This window comes from Mastigoproctus giganteus, chromosome 13, assembly GCF_048544385.1.
Source record: "Mastigoproctus giganteus isolate SK-2022 chromosome 13, ASM4854438v1, whole genome shotgun sequence".
NCBI classification, from domain to species: Eukaryota; Metazoa; Arthropoda; class Arachnida; order Uropygi; family Thelyphonidae; genus Mastigoproctus; species Mastigoproctus giganteus.
In genome coordinates this window covers 109,122,318-109,149,094 of record NC_143587.1, presented here as the reverse complement: position 1 = coordinate 109,149,094, position 26,777 = coordinate 109,122,318, and the positions used below count along the sequence as shown (strand labels likewise).

The 26,777-nt window shown below is 37.6% G+C and overlaps 1 protein-coding gene across 1 annotated transcript in view; it reads right to left on the bottom strand.

Moving 5' to 3' along the window:
* LOC150076348 (phospholipase D1-like) overlaps window positions 1–26,777 on the bottom strand; it is a 601,970-nt gene that overhangs the window by 19,193 nt on the left and 556,000 nt on the right. Inside the window, exon 25 of the mRNA XM_090387327.1 lies at window positions 3,040–3,257. Coding sequence (XP_090243453.1) covers window positions 3,040–3,257 — 218 coding nt within the window. The remainder of the gene's footprint in view (window positions 1–3,039; window positions 3,258–26,777) is intronic.

Below are 26,777 nucleotides of genomic sequence, written 5' to 3'. Positions count from 1 at the left end.
GGGAGTTTATGCCTCTCATCAAATGCTGCCTAAAGGTGGCAAAAATATTTCTGAGTCAGATCAAAGTAACACTGATGTTGAGTCAGTGTGGAGTGAAACAACTTGCAGAAAAGGGAAGATGATAGATGCTACAGCCAAACAATTCTGAGTAATATGACAAAAATTTCTAAGCAGATTGAATTGAATCTCTAAGCAGCCAAACAACTCTGAGGAATATTATTATTATTATTATTATTAGCCATATGGTGCAAGGAAGCCTGAGGATTATGCTGCACCAGCCAAACGAAAAAAATTCCCAAGTTACCCTGAGAGAGAGAGATTCAGAAGTAGAAAGGAATCACCAAGAAAGAGAAGAATGACGATATTATCCAGCTGAGGACCCTGGGTGCACCAAATCCATACTCACCAGATATGAGCCCCTGGGGTGATATATGACAAATCTCTATGCAGATTGAATTGTCGAGAGTGCGTGTGTGCGTGCAGCGGCATAGCCAAGGCTACATTATGTTGAGGAGCTGGTTATTATCTTTCCCTGTGTACTGCCATATTGAAAAATTTTATCATTTCATACAACATATCCTCTCCCACACACACAACTTTCACTTCATCATGAACAAAGAATCATTAGTAGTGTAGTCAAACTAACAGAACAAACTTATCTGTAAAAAGATCTCAACTTCCCAAAAACTTACTAATTCATTCCACAAATATATGTGGCCTCAGTTCCAATCTAAATGATTCCAATTCTACCTACCTGCAATCTGCCAAACCCACTTACTCCTTCTGATAGAATCCTAATTATTAGTTGACACAACCACATCTTATCTCAATTACTCTAATCATTGGCTCTATAATCTTTTTGCTTCAAAGGTACTACTTGTGCTGATAGTACTTCCATTGATATTCTCTGTCAGACTTACTAATTTTAAATCTCTTACTTTCCTAACATTTTAATGTTCAGAACTCCAACTGACTTCAGTTTTCTAGTTACAAGGACACAGTTGGTTGAGATGGTGAAACATTTTGTGATTGCCTTACACAACTTGGTAGTAGGCTGCATTAACAGTGACACAGCTTGTTTATTTACCCACCAGAATACCAGACAATCCTAATCAAATACCCAATTTTCTTGATCTTTAAATCACCAACAACCCTCCAAATTACACAGTCCACGTCAGTGGTCCTCTAGGAATCTCACAGATCACAACTTGGTAATGGTTTCTTCTCTGATGGAGCCTCTCTCCCATTATCATTCTCAGCCTTGTGTTCTTTGGCATTAAAAGAATGAGAAATGGGATGATCTGCAAGATTTATATTTTTATTTTCCATGGTCGGATTACTGTTTTAAATCTTATAATCCTAATCAGACTCTGTAAGTGAAATTACTTTTGTAGGGATGAAATCTGTTATTCCTTATTCCACTCTAAAATCTCATTCTTTAACTAAACCTTGGTTTTGCAATAAATGTGCAAAATATGAACATAGCATATGACCCAATTAGCTTGTATACAAATCTCCAGCTTTATTTTGTGTCTACACAAACTCACAACAGTTGTAAAAAATTATTAATCGATTCAAACTCAATTTTGAACAGGCTAAGAATAGAAAATTTCTAAATGGTAGCTAAGCCTTCTGGTTTCTGGCAAAAGCTATTGGCCCCAATTTCTGTCCCTTCATAGTTTCACCTCTATTACAACCTGATGACTCTCGACATACTCAGCTAAAGATAAAGTTGACTTAGTAGTATCCTACTTTCCCCTCTAACTATTGTATCAATGAACTTGGTAAATTACTGCCTGACTTACAAAACATATCCCATTCAATGTTTCATGTGGTCCTCTGACAGAGAAACATCATTAGAAAAATCCTGAATAATCTTGATGCCAAGAAAGGTATAGGTCCTGATGGCATTTCTCTACTTGTTCTCAAATCTTGTGAGATATTACTCCTGTTTTGTGTTGCATTTTTACATTTTCTTATTCCACTAGTGTTTTTCCTTCTACGTGGAAATTTGATGTTATTCATCCAGCTAATACCTAACAAGTTAGTTAATGTATGCAGTAAAAATCTAACACACATTTCAGGTGTGTTGGATGTTTATTTCTTAAATTAATTCCATCTATGTTACAACCTGATGGTTCTGTGACATGATCGTGGTCACTGAATCATCTGGTTGATTCACTAGTGATATCTTGACTATTTTAAAATATGTTACTATCTTTAGACAAATTGAATGGAAAATTTCAGTCGCACTCAAGCAACTGATCCTAACAGGAAGGTTTTTGATTGTGTTTGGCATAAAGGACTTCTAAACAAGCTTGCACCTTATGGTTTGCCCTCTACTTTTTGCAAATTGGGTAGACAGTTTTCTTTCTCTGCCTGCTCACTGCAGGTGATGGCTAATAGCTCTCTTTCAATTTCTCAGCTGGCAGCATTCCACAAGGTTCAGTTCTTTCTCTTGCTCTTCTCTTCTTGTGTATTAATGATCTGCCTCCATCAAATAGAAATCTTATCCACAGTTTTGCCAATGGTGGCACACTACATTTCACTTACCAGTTTGAGAAACCTTGATCTGCACAAGAAGCTTCGACTTCTCAAATATTCTAATTCCTGAAATGCCAATCTCAAGCTAATTCTTCAGTGGGATAATGAAATTTAACTTCAATACCTCCCAAACTCATTCCTATGTTATTTATCACAAAAAAGAGTCTGCTGCTCCTGGGATTATCTAATTTCCCCTTCCAAACCTCTCTCGGCTCCTAGATTCTATCCTAGAGAGAGAGAGGCAATCAGGTTAACCAATGACCTGCCTCTAATCAAGGAATGTGTCTTTTCCTCAACATATAGAATTAAAAATGGATACAAGTCCTGTTATTTATAATAATCTATATTTTTCTTAGTATGAAGCTTTTTTCAGCTCTATTTTATTTAATTATGTTTATGTGTATCAATCAGATACCACTATCAGAATCTCATTATTACATTATGGGAAACACACTACACAGATTATATAAATTGCACATTCAGCAACATTAATACCTGAATAATGTTCTACGTAAACTTCCTGAAAAATAGCCAGATTCAAATGGTTCTTCATTCATTTGTGATTTAAAAAAATGAGTATCCTCTATTATAATTGCAATTTCACTATCTCTTCTTCCCAAAAGGCTGCGATCGTTGATATTGGCTGAACCAATGATAGTTACACAATCATCTACAATCATTAGTTTACTGTGAACATATACCAACTCAGTAACCTAGATTAATAAACAGATAGGGAAAAAAATTAATATTTTATATATTGTAATTTTTTTTCACAAACTAGGAAAATTTTAAAATTTGAATGAATTTTCTATAAAATTCTGTCTCTTAAATTATTGATTTGGCAACTCTTAGAATATCTCACTCAAACAATAGAAAATAAAAAAATAATAAATAATTAGGATGGGCAAGAAAAGGAAATAGTTCTTTCCTAGGAGAGGAAGAAATCTGTAAGCTCTTCATTTGCATTTTAGCATTTCATTTCCTTCAACCCCTTGAATTCGCTCAATAATCTACAACTCTTAAAATACAGGAACTCCCTGACTTATGTAATACTCGACTTTACATAGGTTTTTGCCGGCCGGTGCAAACTTAAAAAAATTGTGGAAACGTATTTTGCATCCCATAGGAATAAATGTATCATGAAAATATCGTAATATGAACCCAATAACACAATTTTTTTTTTTTTTTTTTGCAATTCCTTCCAAGTCCTTGGAAGTTGAAAATTTTGCTATATTACTAAGCTATTGATCTCTCTAGAAGGTCATATTTATAATGGAAATTGCACTATACTTTCATCGTTATCTTACGTTCCCATTATAAGAATCAATTTTGAATGCCTTTGTGATATTTTTCTAAAGCACGTTTCTGGAGGTCATGACCATAAAATAAAAATAATTTGCACTTTCCAGTTTATTGGACTTTTCTGTTAGTGCATCTAATTATAAACGGGTAGTAAACTCAATCTTATTGCAATTGCGGTCATACCAATAACTGCAATTGTGTGGTTTTACACTATTATGGTGAAATGTGTTCCCCTTCACTGAAATCTTCAATCATATAAAAAACAAATTTTCAGAAACTTCTCTTCATTCCTATTTATGTATTACAATGATGAAGGGAAAGTGACCAACAGAAAGCGCAAGTGGTGGTAGTGCCAGGAAACGAAACAAAATTGATTTAGAAATGAAGATGAAAATGATTAAGAAGTACGAAGTAGGACAAAGTTTGTCATCTATTGCAAGGGAATTAGGTCTTAGTGATCACAAAACAACATTCAGGTGCTATATCGAAGATGGAACAGCTGTTAATAATATGGATGGAAAATCAGATTCAGAAGCGAGTGCCCCTGAGTCTAATGACCATTAAAGTAAAAGCAACAAGTATTTATAAAGATATTAAGGATAAGTACGGTGAACCGCAACCCAAGTTCGTGGCAAGCAATGGGTGGTTTAATAGGTTCAAGCATCGCGCTGGTTTCCACAACGTTAAAGTATGTGGCGAAGTCACCAGTGCTGATTCTGCAGCTGTAGAGAAATTTTGTGAAGTGTTGGAAAAAATTATTGATGAAGGCGGCTATTCAATACAGCAAACTTTTAAAGTCGACGAGACTGCTCTGTATTGGAAAAAAATGCTGGATCAAACATACATTACCAAAGAGGTAGTATGAATCAGAGCTGTACTGCTCAATATGTTCTACGTTGATAATAATATTAGTAAAATAATAAGAGGAGTTTTCCTCAATATAGTGCGTAGAATGAAGTGTTCTACGCACTATAGTGAGGTAAACTCCTCTTATTATTTTATTAATATTATTATCAACGTAGAATATATTGAGCAGTACAGCTCTGATTCATATTATCTAATTAATTTTTAAACTCTTATTGACTATTTCATTCACTTCCTGTCTCTCCAGCAGTATACAATCGATACACACAACTATGGGAGATTTTTTGAAGAAGAGTTCTACGCACTATATTGAGGTAAACTCCTCTTATTATTTTACTAATATTACCAAAGAGGAAAATACAATGCCAGGATTCAAGGTGTCAAAAGATAGGGCCATGCTCTTGCTTGGGACTAATGCAGCGGGAGATTACAGATTAAAAAGCACTGCTTGTGCACTATTCTGGAAATCCTCGTGCATTTAAGGGCATCAATAAAGCCACCCTATTCGTGCATTTCCGATCGAACCAGAGAGCATGGATAACAATATCTCTCTTTGAGGATTGGTTTAAATGCTACTTCATTCCCAAGGTTGAAAAATATTGTAAAGCCAACGATGTTCCTTTCACGATTTTGCTTCTATCAGATAATGTTCCTGGACAGCTTACGCATCTAGATGATTTCAATTTGAACGTGAGAGTCATATTTCTACCACCAAACACAACTTCACTCAACCAACCTATCGATCAGGGTGTTATTTCGAATTTAAAAGCATACTATTTGTGCAAAACATTTGCTCGGCCATTGTCTGCGACAGACGATGAGAAAAATTTTAAGGTAAGAGACTTTTGGAAATCTTACAATATTTACCATGCCATCTTAATAAGGCCTGGTCAGAAATTACTAAAAGTTGTTTAAATGGTGGATGGAAGAAAATATGCTCACTGCATGTAAAAGGCTTCGAAGGATTTGAAAAAAGACGAATTATGAAGAGGTTACATAAGATTGTAAAGGTTGCAGAGCTACTTCAGTTGGAGGTTGATGCCAAAGATGTGCAGGAGTTAATAGAGGAAGAAGAGAAGAAATTATCTAAGAACTTATTGACTGGTAGGCAGTGATAGTGAAAGAAGAAAATGCTGACGAAGCTTAAGATGAACCAAATGAGGAGCCGAGACGCTTCATCACCAGAGAGATGGCAATGGCATTTCGTGAAATTGCATCAGCAATGGCGAGGTTTGAGAAGATGGATCCTGACAGCGAACGATTCTTAAAAGTTAACAGAGGGGTGAATGATATACTTGCTTGCTTGCTACAAAGAAATCTATGATGAAAAGAAAAAAGCTACCGTCCAGTCATCCATTAATATGTTCTTTCATAAGGTTGAATGGCCGACCCCTTCTAAATCTCCACAGCCGTCAACCTCCGCAGCAGTGTACTTATCAGCTGAAGACGTTGATTCTGGCAATGATGCTCGAGAGGTAAAACTTACTGATGTTATGCCTGTCTCCTCTCTTTTTTGTAATTTTATAATTTTGAAATATTTTTAAATTGCATGCTTTTGTAATTTTTCCTGCATGTGAGATAAAAAATTGAATAAATACAATAAATAATTCTATTTACATGTTTGTCGAACATTTATTTTTTGATTCAATCAATTTAGCGAGCACAGCTGCGAGTGCTGTACAAGCATGGGGGGAAATTCCCCAACTTACGTAAAATCTTACTTACATAGCATTCTGCAGAACGCAACCCTTATGTAAGTCGGGGAGTTCCTATACTAAGTCTGCATACATTCATTTTATTGAAATGTTATAAGGAGATTTTATTTTCTGATATAAAATCAATGCTGTGGATTTATAACTGCTGGCATACCATTTCAGAAAAGATACAAATTCTCCATATATTTTTCATCACAGCACATAATTTACATAATTTTTCATTTGCATTCCTAAGACACAGTCAAAGTCTGATTATCAGTGTGTAGTTAATTTTTCTATAGTAGATCATGATATCATTGGTGTTGTATTGTTTTTTATTAATATTAATAAAGATATAACCATGCAAGGAACCCACACTTTTTAGTAACAGCTTTAAAAAAATTATCACTTGAGTGTTCTTTACTTAAGTGTTCTAGATGTAAAATTTAGGTAACAAGTTGTTCCAACAGGTAATAATAACTTTCTAAAAGAGAATTTTCTTAAATACAGCTATACTATATTTGCTTAATTTAAGAATATGTTCTCTAGTTTGTGCCATCAGCAACAGAAAAAATATTTAATTTACTAAAACTTTTCAGTGTCTTCAATACTTGATGGTCTGCTTACAAATGTGTGCGCTTAAAACTACAATCTCTCTCTTCTCTCTCTCTCTCTCTCTCTCAAAATACTTCTTTGTGCCAATAACTAACCTTGTTACTGTTTCTGCACCTTTTCCAGCATTCATTCACCAGCTCTCAGGGGGAGAAAAATAGTACTAGTACTGAGAAATTTTCATGTAGTAAGGAGGCAAAATTTTCCTCTTTGCATCCAGGAATTTAGAACACAGTTTTTAAATTTTGCAGTGCTCAGAGAGCTTCATGCTAGATAGCACAATTACATGGTGTCACACAGTTATAAGCAGTGCAGAACTGGAATTTGGGGAGTACACTGTGAACAGAAAGGATAGACAGGGCAGGAAGGGAGGAGGGGTTATGCTGTTAGTTAAGAAACACAAAATATAAGGAAGTGCATCCAGTTGACGTAGATGGACAGTGCAACGTTGAGTCAGTTTGGTGTGACATAAGCAGTGGGAAAGCAAAAATGTGAGTAGGAGTGTGTTATAGGCCCAACGACTCTAATGAGTACAACAAACAATTGTACAGAGAAATAGAATGGGCCAGTAAATCAGATTGTGTTATAATGGGGGTTTTAACTTCCTAGATATTAACTGGAACTTGTGATCACTCAAGAGTGGATTTATTGGATGATTGTTTTCTGCAGCAGCATGTTTGAGAGGCAACCAGATAGTGTAATACTCTTGATCTGGTTATCAGCAGTGATTATTAGTGCATTAAGAATTTGCAGATAAAGGAACCACTAGGTGACAGTGATCACAGTGTTCTGATGTGGGATTAACTTAAAGATATAATAACCATTAGGGGTAAAGGGAAAGGTTTTTGCTTCCATAAAGGTGATCACAATGGTCTCAGACACTTTTTAAATTCTGTACTGTGGGATCAACTGATGATGTTATCAACAGCAAATTCTAAGTGGGAAGCATTCAAAGAACTAATTGTGGAAGCTAATAGACTTTTCATACTGATTAATTCCATTTAGGTCTAAATGGAAGTCAGATGAACTAATGAGACTCATGGCAGAGAAGAAAATTGCGTGGGATGCATATAAATTATTAGGCAACACAGAAGCCTATGGCAGATATAAGCTAGGAGGTTAGGTGAGCGAAGGCCGATTATGAGAAATATTTGGAAAAGGATGGAAAGAAAAACAGCAAAGATGCTTTACTTATATAAACTCTAGAAGGAAGGGGATGAACCAGATTGGTCCACTTGATATCAACGGTTCAGCTGTTGATGATCCAGCTCGGAAACAAAGTGAATGAGTATTTTGCATCTACATTCACACGAGGAGTTATTAAGGAAGGAAAAATGCCGGATGTTTATCAAACCGCAACAGAGTGCTTAATGATTTTGTAATAACTGAGAGCAAAGTGGAGGAGAAATTGATGAAGTTAAACATAAGAAAGGCACCAGGGGTGGATGGAATATATCCAGTTATGGAGGCAGCAAAGAAAGTAAGCAAAACCTTACCCATAATTATGAGAGCATCCTTGGACTCAGGGGAAGTCCCCACAGACTGGAGATGTGCAAATATATGCCCAATTCACAAAGGGGAACTAAGGGTGACATGAGTAATTACAGACCAGTTAGTTTAACTTCTGTTCCGGGTAAAATATGGAGTCACTGGTTAAAAATGCATTGCAGGATTATCTAGACAAGACTGCAGCAATAATTCAGACACAGCATGGATTTGTTAAGGGAAAGTCTTGTCTGACAAATTTGATTGGATATTATGATGTAGTTACAAAGAAACTGGATGCAAAAAATAATTTTGATATCATATACTTGGATTTCAGGAAAGTTTTTGACACTGTTGCACATGGAAGATTACTATACAAACTGAAGCAGTATGGTATCAAGGGTAATTTGCTACAATGGATAAAAGGGTTGTTGAGTACGAGAAGATAAAGAGTGGTAATCAATGGACACAGCTCTTCGTGGAGTAATGTTATTAGTGGAGTTCCCCAGGGTTTGGTGTTGGGCCCACTGTTGTTTTTTATATATTTATCAATAATATTGATGAAGATATATCAGGCTTAATGTCGAAGTTTTCAGATGATACAAAGGTTGGCAGGGTTGTTAATGACAGTAATAGAAGGTGCTACTGCAACAGGATCTAGAAAATTTGGGCAGATGGGCTGAGAATTGGTAATTGAAGTTTATCATTGACAAATGCAAAGTACTGCATATGGTTAGAAATAACCCCAGAGAAACGTACCAACTGTGTGGTACTATACTTAGGGTGGTACAAAATGAAAAAAGATCTGGGAGTAATTGTTCAGTCAGATGTGAAATTTTTGAGCAATGCAGATAGGCAGCCAGAGCAGGCCATGGGGTATTGTCAATGGTATACAGGAATTTTGCTAGTAGGGAAAAGGAGATGATTATCTCATTGTATAAAGCAATGGTCAGGCAACACCTTGAGTATAGTATACAGGTCTGGAGGCCTCATTTTAGGAAGGATGTAGAGTTGCTTGAGTGTGTACAAAGAAGGGCAACAAGATTGGTGAGGGGAATGAAGGGGTCCTCTTACCAAGAAGGTAAGAAAGGCTTAAGTTCTGCAAATTGCAGTGGCTGGAGACTAGACATCTGCAAGGTGATCTGATAGAGGTGTATAAGGCCTTGAATGGGTTGAACATACTGAATTCTGATGGGATTCTTCCTCTTGTTCAGAATAATCACCTGAGATGGCATAAATTCAGATTGAGGAAAGACAGATGTAGGATAGATGTGCGGAAATTTGCCTTTAGCCAGCGGGTAGTTGGTTGGTGGAACAGACTTCCATCCCTTGTTGTGGAAGTTGATAGTCTAAATAAATTTAAGGCTCAGCTGGACAGGTATTTTGAACGAAGAGAGGGGTGAAGTGGAAGTGTTTGTTTGTTTTTTTTTGGCTAATGCTGCATAAGCTTGCTTTCTTGCATCAGTATACTAATGCTAATGCTAATGATTATTGTGATTAATGACCCTGCCAACCTGTGTATTAATTGCAAACCTACACATTTCCTGATATGCCTCACAAATCAAAAATTCCATCTTTCTGTCATTAACAATTTTCTACCTACAACCAACTGAACTGGTACACATATTATAACCGCTCTATTTGGTTATGTAAATTAATAAATTATTGTTACTTTTTGAGATATATTCTCTCTCTTAAAATGTGAGGCAACTATACCAGAATTACTATAAAGGTTTTTTTTTTTTCAATGTGGAGAATTCTTACTGAATAACATCTAGTTCAATATAGTTCTTATTGATGCTGATGGAATCTTCAGTTTTGGAACGTAAAGAAGGCACCATAATTTTAGATTTTTCCTATTACTGTCAGTGCCAGGTAGCTGCTTGAAAAAATTCTTTGATTATGACCACTGATCATCCATTTTTCAGGATATAAAATAAAATAAAATAAAATGAAGAGGAGTATTCAATAGAAAATATATAATACAATAATTTTAAACACAAGTGCTGCCAAACTACATGCCTAACTCTATTGCAAAACTCAAAATAAGCTGAATCTCTATTTCAAAAAAATTTGCTTTAAACCACAATTGCTGCTCCCTGCAAAATCTGAGAATTAGCATTACAACAGTCACCCAACTTAAAATATTTAGAATCCAAGAAATTAGAGCTAATCCTCTGCCGATGAATTTTTTTATTATTTTTGCATTAGATTTTTTCTTAAAGGAAAAAATTATTTTAAAAAAAGAATGCTTATCTCTAAACTAACTTAATTTGAAATATTCTACTTTTAATTTTTTTTTCCAACTTATAAAGATACTTAATAACTAAATAATAAATAATTAAAAAATTAGAGAGATTATTTTTGGTATCTTTTAACTTAAAACTTAACTTCAATCTTTGTAATCATTATTATCCTTTTCTGGTTATAGTAAATCTATATTATCTTGTATTACATTGGAAAAAACAAATTAAATATAATTCTTAGCAAAAAAACTTACGAGTAGAAGTAGTCATAGTAATGGAGCCATGTGATGCAAGAAAGCAAGTGTATGAGCTTATGTAGCATCAGCTAAAAAAAACAATTTCACACATCCATTTCCTCTAAACGTTTATACAGTTCCTCCTTGAATTTATTTAAGCTATCAACTTCCACGACAGATGGAAGCTTGTTCCAGCAATTAACCACCCGCTAAAGGCAAATTTCCGCACATCAGTTCTACAACTATCGTTCCTCAATTTTAATTAATTTCCCCCCCCCCTCAGGTTCATAATCTGAACAGGAGGAAAAATCCCATCAGAATTCAGTATGTTCAACCCATTCAAGGCCATATACATCTCAATCAGATCACCTTGCAGATGTCTAGTCTCCAGCCACTGCAATTTGCAGAACTTAAGCCTTTCTTGGTAAGAGGACCCTTTCATTCCCCTCACAAATCTTGTTGCCCTTATCTGTACACACTCAAGCAACTCTACGTCCTTCCTAAAATGAGGCCTCCAGACCTGTATACAATACTCAAGGTGTTGCCTGACCATTGCCTTATACAATGAGATAATCATCTCCTTTTCCCTACTAGCAAAATTACTGTATATCATTGACAATACCGCATGGCCTGCTCTGGCTGCCTATCTGCATTGCTCAAAAATTTCACATCTGACTGCACAATTACTCCCAGATCTTTTTTCATTTTGTACCACCTTAAGTATAGTACCACACAGTTGGTACATTTCTCTGTGTTTATTTCTAACCATATGCAGTACTTTGCATTTGTCAATGATAAACTTCAATTACCAATTCTCAGCCCATCTGCCCAAATTTTCTAGATCCTGTTGCAGCAGCACACTGCTATTATGCTTTTCATTCTCTACCACTGTCAGTGTAGTACCACAGAGTTGATACGTTGCTCTGGGGTTGCTATTTCCCATATGTAGTACTTTACATTTGTCAATGTTAACCTTCATTTGCCACCTCTCAGCCCATCTGCTCAACCTTTCCAGATCCTGTTGCAGCAGCATAGTGTCAGTAGTGTCCTTAACAACCCTGCCAACCTTTGTATCGTCTGCAAACTTGGACATTAAGCTTGACATATCATCATCAATATCATTTATGAATACAGAAAACAATAATGGACCCAACACTAAACCCTGAGGGACTCCACTAATAACAAGTCCACGATGAGCAGTGTCCATTGATTACCACTCTCTGTCTTCTCCCCCTCAACCACCCCTTTATCCATAGCAGAAATTTGCCTCCAATGCCACACTGCTCCAATTTGTGCAGCAGTCTTCCATGTGCAATAGTATCAAAAGCCTTTCTAAGATCCAAATATATAATATCAAAGTTATTCCCTGCATCCAGTTCTTTTGTGACTGCATCATAGTATCCAATCAAATTGGTCAGGCAAGACTATCCCTTAACAAAACCATGCTGTGTCCGAGCTATAACTGAAGTCTTGTCTAGATGATCCTGTAGTGCTTTTTTAACCAGTGCCTCCATTAATTTTCCTGGAACAGAAGTTAAACTCACAGGTCTATAATTACTTGTGTCAGCCTTTGATCCTCCTTTGTGAATTGGGGGTCACATTTGCACATCTCCAGTCCGTGGGTACCTCCCCTGAGTCCAAGGAAGCTCTCATAATTATGGCTAAGGGGTTGCTTACTTCCTTTGCTGCCTCCTTTAATATAACTGGATAGATCCCATCCATCCCAGGTGCCTTTCTTGTGTTTATCTTCAACAATTTCTCCTCCTCTTTACTCTCAGTTATTACAAGATTATCTAGCTTACTGCCAGAGTTGAATACACCTCTGGCATTCCCCTCACTGAATAACTCCTCATGTGTGAATGTCGATGCAAAATATTCATTTAGTTTGTTAGCTACCTGAGCAGGATCATCAACAGTTGAACCATCGATATCAAGTGGACCAATCTGATTCATCCCCTTCCTTCTAGAGTTTACGTAAGTAAAGAACTCTTTGCTGTTTTGCTTTGCATCCATTGCCAAAGATTTCTCGTAATCTGCCTTCACCTGCCTAACCTCCTTTGTAACTTGGTTACAGATCAACTTATATCTATCATAGGCTTCTGTGTCACATGTTAATTTATATGTATCCCATGCATTTTTCTTCTCTGCCATATGTCTCCTTAGTTCATCTGACATCCATTTAGGCCTAAACCTTAAACAATATTTCTTAGTTGGTATGTAAAGCCTAGTAGCTTCCAAGATAAGTTCTTTGAATGCTTCCCATTTTGAATTTGCTGTTGGTAACATCATCAGTTGGTCCCACTGTATAGAATTTAAATACTGTCTCAGACTATCGTAGTCGCTTTTATGAAAGCAAAACCCTTCCCTTAACCCCTGATGGTAGTTACCTCTTTGAGTAAATCCCACTTCAGCACACTGTGATCACTGCCACCTAGTGGTTCCTTTATCTGCAGATTCTTAATGCATGAAGAATCACTACTGATTCATGGTATGCAACAAGATCTAGACAAGGCAGATGTGCTGAGAATTGGGAACTGAAGTTTAATTTTGACAAATGAAAGATATTGCATATGGGTAGTAGTAATCCCAAAATAACATACAAAATGTAGTACCACACTCAGGGCAGTGCAGAATGAAAAAGACCTGACAGTAATTTTGCAGTCAGATGTGAACTCTGAATAATGCAGAGAGGCTACCAGAACAGCTTTTATGGTTCTGGTAGCCTCTCTGTCAAAGGTTAATGACAGTAATCAAGGTAAGAGCTACTGCAACAGCATTTAGTAAAATTAGGCTTATTGACTGAGAAATGGCAGTTGAAGTTTAACATTGACAAATGCATGGATTACTGCTACCCATATGCAGGAGTATATGGGTTTCAGTAATCCATGCTGTTCTATGGGTTCTGCTGGAACGAGTGCAGAGAAGGACAATGTGATTAATGAAGGGGATAAAAGAGTACTCTTATCAAGAAAGGCTTCATTTCTGCAAATTGCAAAATCGAGATAGGTATCCATGAGGATATTTGATTGAGGTGTTTAAGGCCTTGAATGATTGAGTAAGTGCAATGTTGGTGGCATAAATTGAAATCGAACAAGGATGGTTGCATGGTAGATCTGCAGAAGTTTGTCTTCTGCCAGTAGGTGGTTGATTGTTGAGACGGGCTTCCAGCTGTTGTTGTGGGGGTGCGTAGTTTTGCTGGACAGGTTTTTGGAGGGGATGGACGGGCAATGTGGGTAGGTTTGCTTTCTCACATCATTTGCCATTGCTAATACTAATATATTTACAGAAACATACCATCTTTCATAACAAATTTTTTTGAAAACACTTTATGACATTTTTAATTTTTGGTTCCTGTTTCGATTAATTTCCACTGTTGTAACCTAGTACCAAGGTGTTCTGCTTGTTCTTTAGATAAGTTTAAATCATGAACTAAGTCATTCAACTCTTTTTGCTTGGTGAAGTGTGGTTCATTATAACATTCTCGTTGGTAGTCCAAATTTGCTGAAATGATCAGTCCAGCAAAGTCTGTAACCAAGAATACTTGCTATATTCATCACTGTTTCCTTTATCCCATAATTTTTGGGGATCGATATTGGCTGGTTTTCATTATGTTGTTGTTTGTTATTTGGTTTTTAGGAGCATAAGCAACTAAGGCCATATTGCTCCGGGGATATGCGGTGGTCATTCCCTGACCTTTCCGCATCCTCCGTATTTGGTGGTCATGGGCTCGAACCCCGGTCTAATCAAGAAGCATGTGCTACGCACTGCCACTCCTGCCCACCTGGCTACAGAGGTGCCTTTCATTATGTGGAACAAGCCTTATTGTGATATGTTAAGTTATATGATGCCCTGCTTCTTTCTTTGGTCATCCCCGGTATTTTTATCATGCAGAAATAGCAGTCATCAAAGTGGTTGTGCAGTTCTTGTTATACCATAGGAAAAAACAGCAAAAGGCATACTTTTTTCATTTTCCCAGTTAGCCCTATCCTCAGATTTGTAGTGTAGATGATATAGCACATAGGTGGAGCCAAAGTTTTGTTTTGATCACCAATCTTGCAACCAGAGTGTGAAGAATATGCATTTAGTAATACTGTGGATTTTCTTCCTCTGAATTTTTGTTGTAAACTGTCCACACTACACTCACAGCAGAAATTATTATGGTGATTCAGACAATTCCTTTGCTTCTACTTAAATATTTTAATAATACAATTCTAACAAAACCACACAGAAGAAGCTAACATATGCAATAGATACAGAGATAAACTGTATGTATGCTCACACTACAACTGTCTTTCTATTATTGAAAGAGAGGAAGCAGGCAGACAGACAAGGTTGAACATGTTAACCTCCCAACATTACTGCCACAGATGGCAGTATTGTGATGCAAAATTTTAAGAATTATTTGTGAACTGTACCCATAAAAATTGGCTGCAAACAGCTGATGTATTAGCGGAGGTAAAAATCATGTTGGCCAGTGTACTTTTGGTCATGGAAATCATTCAGTTATGCTATTCACTAGAAAATTCATCTGCAGCAGGGTAGCTCAGGCAATCACTTCAGTGAAGTCTTTTGTTCCATTTGAAAGCAGACTTGTTTATCTCATTAAAACTTTGTTGTTAGGCCAAATTTAATTATATTTATTTTAAATTCTTGCACCATTGTGTTTGCTTACAATTTTGCCATATATTCCATGTGGGGCTTTTGGCCTGTTATATAATGAGAAAAATTAATGCAAAATTTGAAGTTAAATCATAATTGCTTTGGTTATTATTTTTTCCATATGATTTCTTTCATATGATATTATTTCTTTATAACTCAATGTGTATATTGAGATGAAGAGAATTGGTGAAATGCTAGCATGACTTTTTTTTTTAATTTCTGTATTTATTTTTTATAGATACATTAATATTACTAGTGGAAAATTAGGCAATAAAGCAAACTTATACGGTATCAGCCAAAAAAAAAAAAAAAACCCTTTCCTACATCACCTGTCCGTTCTTTCCAGTAATTTGTCTGGCTCTTCCTTGAATTTATTCGGGCTGCCCACCTTCGCATCAATAGGTGGAAGTTTGTTCCAGGTCAACCACCTGCTGCTGGCTGAAGGCAGACTTCTGCACAGCTATCCTGCAAAATTCACCCCAGGGATTCACATCTGGTGGGTATGGGCTTGGCACACCCAGGGTCCTGAGCTGGATATCATCATTCTTTTCTTTCTTTCTTGTTGATTCCTTTCTACTTCTCTCTCTCAAGGTAACTCGGGAATTTTTTGTCTGGTGCAGTATAAGCCTCAGGCTTCCTTGCACCATATGGCTAATGATAATAATAATAATAATAATAATAAATAAAAAAAAGTGCTTATCTTTACCCTGTTTCTTTATTACAACTTCACTTGGAAATATCATCATAGCGCGTAACAAAACTTGTGAAAAGAAAAAAAAGCATGTGCATATGAGTGCTGCACAGAAATTAAATCTGTTAGAGAAGTCAGACTGTACTTCTCTATCATCCTCTCACCAGTGTAAGTTACAAGTAAGTGTAGTCTAGTCAAATCATAAACTAACCTGTATACAGTGTGTCTCAAAAATATTGGTACAAACGTTTAGGGGAGGTAGGTAACATCTAAAGGAATGTGAATCGCATAGGAACCCATAACAGGAAACGTCACGGGAAAGTAGTAGCAGAGGCACAAGAAGAAATGACACAAGACAGTAATTAGTGGCAAACATTTATTTGACATAATATTAACAATGGAGTACGAGATGGATGCATTTCATGATGCTACAATAGATGCTCAAAGGTTCCACCATGAGACGCGATGCATGCGTGACACCGACGCAGCATGGATTGGTGGACATAGTCGAACACACCTGGAGTTTCTTTGACAGTAGCAGCAGCGCAGACAAGTCTCGCCACGAGATCCATTTCCTTCTCCACAGGCGATTCATATACAATAGATTTGAGGGCCTCCCCCACAGAAAGAAATCAAGGCTCGATAAATCAGGTGAGCGTGGTGGGCCAGGCAATGGGTCCACCACGGCCAATCCATCGACGCCCAAAACGCCTGTTTAAATGGTCACGAACACACCTTCCATAATGGGCAGGCGCCCCGTCATGTTGAAACCAAATGTTGCATCTCACATTTGCTGGAACATCGTCAAGTAATCCTGGTAGAACTTGTTCAAGAAAGATCCGATATTTAGTGGAGTTCATGCGGGATGGTAACAGGTATGGGCCAACTAAATAGTCACAGACCATACCTGCCCACACATTTATTGCGAAGTGATGTTGTGCCACATGGGGGCGCACACGATGTGGGTTGTTGTGAGCCCACACATTAGCATTGTGCTGATTGAATAAGCCTTCCCGAATGAAATAAGCCTCATCCGTGAACAAAACATAGGCTAGAAAATTCAAGTCTTGAACACTTTCTTGGAGAAACCACTGCACAAAAGCCACACGTGCAGGATGATCTTGGGGGAGCAGTAACCGAACCCTTTGGAGATGAAAGGGGTGTAAGGAATCGTTGTGCCAGACACGCTGTACACTGCAACGAGACATTCCCAAGGCAGAGGCAACGGCACGTATGCTGGTAGTACGATTATTCTGGATGGCATTCAACACACTTTCTTCCGTGGCGGGAGTTCGCGTCGAACGTAGTCTGTCCACACTACTCCTGTTACCTCTAAATGACCCATAATCACACAAATTTTGATGCACACGCGCAAACAAACGGTGGTCCGGTACATGTCTGTCTGGGAAGCGTTCTCCATAAATTCGTTGAGCGGCTCGTCCAGTGCCCTCTGCTAATCCATACACTAGGTGCATATCTGCCAGCTCACAGTTCATATATCGATGCATGCTCTTCGTGAGGCGACTACTACTTGAATGAGTAAACCAGAAATTTTCCCTCTAGCGAACTGATGAAAGTGCTGTCTACTGACTTATGGTGAGGTTTCTGATTATGGGTTCCTATGCGATTCACATTCCTTTAGATGTTGCCTACCTCCCCTAAACGTTTGTACCAATATTTTTGAGACACCCTGTATATTTCTTTATGTATATTGATTTAACATAAATATACATTGGTTAGGTCAGACTTACTTGTAACTTACGTTGGGAGAAGGACAATATACAATATCAGGCTTTGGTACATCTATTTCCCACATCTGTGAGGAATATGGCATGAGAAAAACAAACTGTATCAGTTTGTTGTTGTTGGAGTGGGATTTATTGGCACAAGGGCTGCTATGACCATATTGCGCCTGTTACTTTGGAGTGTTTGTCAATATAGGAAAGGAGACTATTCTAGAAGTCATTGTATGCGTTGATCATTTTTAGAAAAGTGAACAGTTCTGATAAAGTGGCATCATTTCCAAGTATGTGGCTTAGTTGCAGAGGATTTTGTGAGCTAATTAAAGATCTGAAACATGCGATTCTAGCTGAATGATAATGTGTACACTCAATGATAATATGTTTTACAGTAAGTATGGAACTACAATGCGGGCAAAGTGGAGGATCTTCTCCTAGCAGTAGAAATAGGTGTGTAAGATGTGTATGGCCAATTCGTGCTCTTGCCAGCACGACCTCTTCCTGCCTGTTTGATTGGGAACTGGATCTCCATAGCTGTGGATTCTGTTTTATTTCAAGAAGTTTGTTACCTGTTTGATTATGCCACATTTCAGACCACATCTCAGTACATATCCGCCGTATGACTGGTTTATAATCAGAAAAAGGAACTGGGATGGAATCAAAGCAAGTGGGGTGTTTTGCTGCTTCGTCTGCACGCTCATTTCCTGGAATTCCAACGTGGCTCGGTATCCAGCAAAACGTGACAGTCCGCTTATTTTTGTTGAGTTGGCATAACTGTGACCTGATTTGTGAGAGAAGTGGATGCAAATGTTGTGATTTATTCTGAGGGCATTCACCGCACTTAAAGAGTCTGTATATATTATTACTTGGGTGTTTGGAACATCGTTAAGGAGTTTTAAAGCCATTTTGATTGCGTATAGTTCGGCCGTAAAAACACTGCATTCAAGTGGTAATTGGACAGAGACAGTGCATGTAGGACTCGTTACTGCAGCTCCCACGGATATATCAGTTTTGGAGCCGTCCGTGTATATCTGAAGACTGTGAGCATTGGTCAATGCGTGATTCGCATGTAGTTGTCTAAGATTGTGGTTCGATAAGGAGTGTTTTCCCCACTGAAGAAAATAGTCGTCGCAATGAGGTATATACATTGCCCATGGTGCTTGTACTGCGTCTGTAGCTTGAAAGATATTTCCAAGGTAGATGTTCCAATTTTGAGTTACCTCTTGTAGCCGAATACCAGCAGGTTTGTTTTCGTTGGGTTTATTTCTATATAAGTTTTCCCACTGCGGTTCAAAAAGATATGTCCAGATGGGATGAGACGGGTGACTACGTAATTTGACTGCATAACTAAGAAGCAATACTTTTCTCCTAAGATGTAGTGGAGGTTCATTGGCATCTATATACATACTTTGCACTGGGGATATCTTAAAGGCCCCTAAGGCAATCCTGATAGCACTATGCTGGACTGGATTGAGCCAAGCCAATGCTGTCTTTCGTGCAGAATCATAAACTGGGGCTCCATAATCTAGACGAGATCTTATTAAGGTTCGATATAGATGTAGAAGAGTGAAGCGATCGGCTCCCCATGTCATGGAAGAGATAACTTTGAGGATATTTATCTTTTTCATGCACTGAGTTCATATTTGTCGTATATGTGCCTGAAAGGTAAGTTTGGTGTCAAGTATAAGGCCCAAGAACTGGATACTTTTGCTAAGTGGTATTTTTGGGTTCCTAATATTAGCTCTGGATCTGGATGGAGCTGCCTCTTTTTGCAAAAATGGATAGCAGTTGTTTTTGTTGCAGAGAGACGACAGCCATTGTGGGATGCCCACGACTCTATTTTGTTTATCGAGAGCTGCAATTGTCGCTCAATGGAGCGCATGCTTTGTGAATGATAGGATATAGTAAGGTCATCTGCATATAAATAGGTGTCAACATTAGCCGGAATATTTTCTGTTGCATTATTTAGCCTAACCACAAAGAGCGTTGCACTTAGAACTGATCCTTGTGGGACCCCTTCTTCTTGGACAAATGTACGGGAGAGTGAATTGCAGTAATGCACTTGAAAGGTCCTGTTTTCTAGAAAACTCTGTATGATAAGGGGTAGCTGACCACGGAGCCCTGTGGCATACAGATTTTGAAGTATGCAGTACCGCCAGGTGGTATCAAAGGCTTTTTCGATATCCAAGCAAATCATGACTAGATGTTCTTTGCGGATAAAAGTATTGCGTATGTTGGATTCTGCCTTGGCCACGAGCGTGAATTATTTTTTCTAGTGTCTTACCAAGGCAACTGCTGAGAGATATTGGCCGCTAGTTTCGTGGATCTGATTGATCCTTTCCAGGTTTAGCAAAGGCTAGAACTATTGAGTGACGCCAAGAAAGAGGAAAGTAGCCATCTGAGAATATCCGGTTGAAGTATATTAGTAATGAATTCAAAGCTTGTTTGTTTAAATGTTTAAGCATTATATAGTATATCCCATCAGGCCCTAGTGCACTATCACCCGACCTATTTAGACAGCTCTCTAGTTCAAATGGTGTAAAAGGTCGATTATATGGAGGAGATGCCCTTGTATTGAAGTTCAGGTTATGCTTTTCTGCGTTAGCTTTTAGCTGTTTAAAAGTAGACTCATATGCTGATGTTGCAGATATTTGGAAAAAGAAATCTGCCAGGGCATTTGCAATTTCTATTGGAGAGGAGAAGTCTTTACCTTTCCAGCTTATAATGAGCATTGATTCGGGGAACAGTTTACCATTCAGCTTTTTGATTTTATTCCAGATTTTTCTAATCTCTGTATTTTTAGTAATAGTGGAAGCGAACCGGATCCAAGAGTCTTTTTTCGCTTTTTTCTGCACATAACGTGCCTTTGCTTTAAGTTTCTTAAAATTAATCAGGTTGTCAGTTGTTGGATACTTGCGAAATCGATTCCATGCTTTATTCTTTTCTTTTTTAGCATCACGGCATGCATCATTCCACCAGATATTGGCATGTCTGCGAGGACCGGCTGTGGTTTTTGGTATAGCACAGGTTGCAGCTGTTATTATCTGTGCAGTAATGTGGTCGGTAACTTTATCTATGGACTGGCTTTTGATGACTTCATTATCAAAGGAAATTGAATCTGTGAACCTGTTCCAATCTGCTTTTGAAAATTTCCATTTTATGCGGCTGGCTATATGTGTGTGGTTCTGTTTGTTTGTTAATTTGCAAATAATTGGGTAATGGTCACTGTTTAGTGGGTAACTTGAAACTAACCACTGAATGATTGGGAATAGTTTTGGGGAACGTATTGATAAGTCTATGGCAGTAGATACTCCAGTGGGAAAATGAATATAAGTGTCAGCACCAGTGTTTAATAATGTGAAATTCTGGCTGTCAAGAACTGTTTCAATACGTTTTCCTCGTTTGTCTATCTGGGGAGATCCCCACATAGTGTGGTGCCCATTGAAATCTCCTAGTAGAATGAAAGGAGATGGAAGCTGCTTTATAAGGTCCTCCAGTTCTTTCGCAGTGAATTCTTTGTTTGGGGAAAGGTATACAAAGACAATGGTTAAAGTAAAATTTAAAACAATATGTACCGCTACAGCTTCTAATGTGGTCTGCAGGGAGATCTGTTTTGTAGGAACTTTGTTGTCAACTAGTATGACTACACCTCCTCTGGTTGAGTTAGTATTGCTTCTGTCTTGTTGATAGATACTATAATTTTTAATCACTGGGTCACCTGCGGGGTTAAATTGGTTTCTTGCAGGCAGAGGCTGATTGGACTGTGCTGTTTGATTAGGTCATAAATATCAAATATATTGCTTTGTAGACCTCTACAGTTCCACTGTATAATATTCTGCATTATTTAGTTTTTGGGATTGGGTATGGTTCTGTCTGTTTTTTATATCCAGCCTGCTTGTGTCGTTCTGGTTTTTGGGAAGTTAGGACGCCCAATGTCCATATCATCTTCTGCATGTAAATCTAATATTGTCTCATCCTGCAGGGTACCAGCATCAATGTCCATATTTCCTGAGCATGGTTGTTGTGCAATATTTGGGGATGATGCTTTCAATTTCACAGTTTCTGGTAGAGTATCAGTTGCAGTTGGTGGGACTGTTAGCGGAGTATTGTTAGCACAAGTCACTTTACATTGTTCTGTGGGTGGCTGCTGTGGGAACGACAGCACTGATCGAGCCCAATCGGCAATTGAGGTGGATGGAGGTACTGTGACTGCCGTTTGTGTTGTAGCTGACTGGTATTTTTTGGCTGCCGCAGCATAGGTAATTTTTGGTATACTAAGCATAACTGTTTTCCTAGCTTCCTGGTAGGTGACCTTTTGTTCAACTTTGTATTTCTGAATCTCTTTTCCTATCCTCCAGAGTTCACATGATTTTGAGTATGCTGGATGCTGGCCTTTACAATTTGGGCATTGTGGCGTTTCTGCATTGCAGTCCGTTTGTGAATGAGCTTTAGAACCACAGTTTGGGCAGATGGCGTCTCCTCAACATACTGTTTGCGAGTGTCCAAATTTTTTACACTTGAAACATCTGATTGGGTTCAGAATGTAGGGACGTATTCGGCAATTACGGTATCCGGCTTTGACACATGATGGTAAGGTTGGTGTACTAAATGTGAGGATAATATTCCTAGTGGGAACAAGTTCACCATCTTTTTTAATTATTATCCACTTTGCTTGAACTACCTTTTGATCTTTTAGTTCTTCCACTATCTCATCTTCAGTGACATTCATCAGGTCCCACTCTGCTATTACTCCTTTGGAACTATTTAAAGTGGCATGAGGGGTGACCTGTACTGGTATTCCGCCGAAAGTTGATAATTTCAGTAGAGACTGAGAATGCTGGTGCTTAGTTGTTTCGACTAGCAGATCTCCAGATCGGAGTCTTTTCACCATTTTCGGTGAACCAGCCACACTTTCCAAACATTTCTGGATTAGAAATGGTGAAAGTGAATTCACAGATTTGGCAGAAAGAGAATGTAATATGAGGAACGCTGGATATTCCTGCTGATTCTCATTTTTGCGTAGTCTCTTAGATTGTGATTCGTCACGTTTGGGTTCATTTAACTCATGACATGAGCGTCTAGGCTCAAGTACTGGAAAGTTGTCATAATCCATGGTTGCTCCTTTTAGCCCCAGAGGATAATTTTTCCTCCAGGTTACCGGCCCCGCCACGTGGAAGCAGGAGCGGTGCCCCCAATGACCAAGCAATTAGAGATTAGTGGTTAGTGTGTTATGTATGTTATTTCTATATACAAGAAGAAGAAAGGTACCTTTCCTTTTTTTTTGAAAAGCTTACTTCTTTATTTAGAAGAGCTGAAAATAAATAACTTAGCAAATGAACACTTGAAATTTCTCTGAAATCTATTAACTCTAGAGAAGGCGCTTTGAAATTCGCTTTTAGATTCGCTTTGATCACTTGCTTGGCACTCGGGGCCACTGTATCAGATATTGTAAAAAGCATGGCCTAAATAACTACAGGCAGCCTATTCTATTAAACCTTATCTCTCATGAGGGCGACTACAGTGGTCTCAGACAGTTTTTAAATTCTATGCAGTGGGACCAACTGATGAAAGCAGTAGTAGTAGAGGCATGTGATGCAAGAAAGCAAGTGTATGAGCTTATGTAGTTACCAACAGCCAATTCTCAATGGTAAGCATTGAGGGAAGTAATCAAAGACACTCCTAGGCTTTTCATTGCAAAAAAAATCTAAACCTTGAACAGTATTTCAAAGAAGAAATACTGTTCAAGGCTTAAACCTAAATAGATGTCAGATGAACTACTGAGACAGAGAAGAAAACTGCATGGGATGCATATAAATTATCAGGTGATACAGAAGCCTGTACTGTATCACCTGATGTAGGACTATGGTATATATAAATTAGTCTGCAATCAAGTCACAAAGGAGGTTAGGCAAACTAAGGCACATTATTAGAAGTCTCTGGTGAAGAAAGCCAAGAAAAGTAACAATGACTTCTATGCTTGTATTAATAGTAGAAGGAAGGGGTTCAATCACATTGTCAATGGGTTAACTGTTGATGACCCTGCTCAGGTTGTGGACAAATTTAATAGAAATTTTACATTAAAATTTACACATGAGGAATTCTTTAGGGAAGTGAATGCCAGAAGTTTATCAAACTCCAACAAGGAGCTAAATGATTTCGTAATAACTGAGAGGAAAGTGGAACAGAAATTTTTGAAGTTAAATATAAGAAAAGCACCTGGGGTGGATAGGATCCAACCAGTTATATTACGGGAGATAGCAAAGGAAGTAAGCAAACCATTAGCTATAATTATGAGAACATCCTTGAATTCATAAGAGGTCCCCAAGATGTGAAAATGTATCCCCAATTCATAAAGGGGGATGAAATGGTAACATGAGTAATTACAGACATATCAGCTTAACATCTGTTCTAGGGAAAATAATGGAGTCACTAGTTAAAGAAGTAATGTAGGACTATCTGGACAGGAATGCAATTATACAGCAGTCACAGCAGGGAGTTGTTAAAGGGCAGTCTTGTCTAACCAATCTGATAGGTTACTATGATGCAATGACCTAGGAACTGGGAACAAAAATACAGTGGACCCCCGCTTTAAATGATATATGAAAATCAGAATATTTTCCAGTTAGCAAAATAAAAATAAATTTATGCTTATATACATAGCTTAATTAATATGTTCTGTAATATGTACATACTAATTGATATTTCTGTTCACTGACTTTTTTGTTTTTTGTTGTTGTAAAATTTAAAACAGTAAAAATGATAAACAATTAATAACAAAGAACACGGCATGCACAAGTTGCAACAAACATGATACGAAGTAATGAGTTTCTGAAAATTTATTTATGTTTTTATATGATTGAATATTTCATGGAAGGGGAAACACATTTCACCATAATAACGTGAAAACCCACAGAATTCCAGCTGTCAATACTATAGCAAATGCAAGAAGATCGCGTTTACTACCAGTTTATAATTGATTACTCTAACAGAAAAGACCAATAAACTGGAAACTGCAAATTGTTTTATGGTAGTAACCTTCAGAAATGTGCTTTAGAAAAATATCACAAAGGCGATAACAACTAGTGAGTCAACAACAGGGATTCACAAAAAGGAATGGAAACATTGTAAATTACATCTAACATAATAGCAGGGTTTTTCCCAGCAGAAAAACTCAAATATACCTTGTTATGCGAGATTTCCTGCAATTATGAAACTGTGAGGGCATGTTATATAAGTACTGTGTTATACGTGGATTGCCGCAATTCTCAAAGCATGTTAGAGCGAAAACCGTGTTATATGGGGGTTGCCTGTAATATCCTGTTTACCCATAAATTTAACTACCTGAGTAGTGTAAGAGCAACGTTTGATTTTATCTCATATTGTGGCTACCTTCACAATGAGATACCAGGTATTGCACTGCTTCGAATAAATAACACTTCTCTAGTCGAAGAGACTACTGTTATTTATTCTCAGTGGGCACCACAACCCAGATGGTGGTGCCCACTGTTTTGGAGCTTACTGGTTCACTCATCAGTGGGTGGGCAGGTACCCCGATAATGGAAACATGCCATCACGGTTGTGAAGTTAATTCCAAAATCAAACGATGCCTTTACACTACTCTGGTAGTTTTACCACAGATTAATGTACCACAGTTTACCCACATTTATGGGTAAACTGTGGTACATTTACACCGATATTATATAGGTTAATTTCAACCCATAACGCATTATGCCTTGTGCATTTAGTCTTCAAAATATTATCATTATCTTCACCATTTGGCATCTCTCATATTGTGGAATTAACTTCACAACTGCGATGGCATGTTTACATTATCGGGGTACCTGCCCGCCCACCGATGAGTGAGCCAACAAGCTCCAAGACAGTGCCATCTGGGTGGTGGTGCCCACTGAGAATAAATAACAGTAGTCTCCTCAACTAGAGAAGTGTTATTTATTGGAAGCAGTGTTATTTATTGGAAGTAGCCACAATATGAGATAAAATCAAACGTTGCCTTTACACTTTACAGGTAGCTAAATTTATTGGTAAACTATAGTGTATTTACACTGATATTATATAGTTAATTTCAACCCATAACACATTATGCCTTGTGCATTTAGTCTTCAAAATATTTTCAGTGTTTCTAATACATACATAGTATGGATCAGAGCTGTAATACTCAATATGTTCTACGTTGATAATAATATTAGTAAATTAATAAGAGGAGTATACCTCAATAAAGTACGTGGAACACTTCCGTATGATACCCTCCAGAAATTAAAACGGAAAAAACGAAAAAATCGACAACTTACCGGTACATTAAAGTAAAATATAAATAATTAAAGTAAAATATAAATAATTAAAGTAAAATATAAATAATTGAATAATCAATTTAACACAATTCAAAATCAATTCAAAACAATTAAAATTCAAATTAACGCAATTAAAAGAATCTAACGAAAATATTCAAAACGATTTTCCTTCCTGAAGCTGACAATGCTTTTCGACCGACTGTCGTGATCACAGGAATGAAAATTACCGAATCAGGCTAAACCTGCAACTTAAATAGTGATTATGTGTCTTCGCGCATGCGCGTAAAGGTCCACGCATCGGAGATCAAATATGGTCGCCGAACATTAACAGAATTCTCGTGTAATTTAATTTCAACGGTTTCTGCAATTAATAGTCGCGTATAATTACGTTGAACG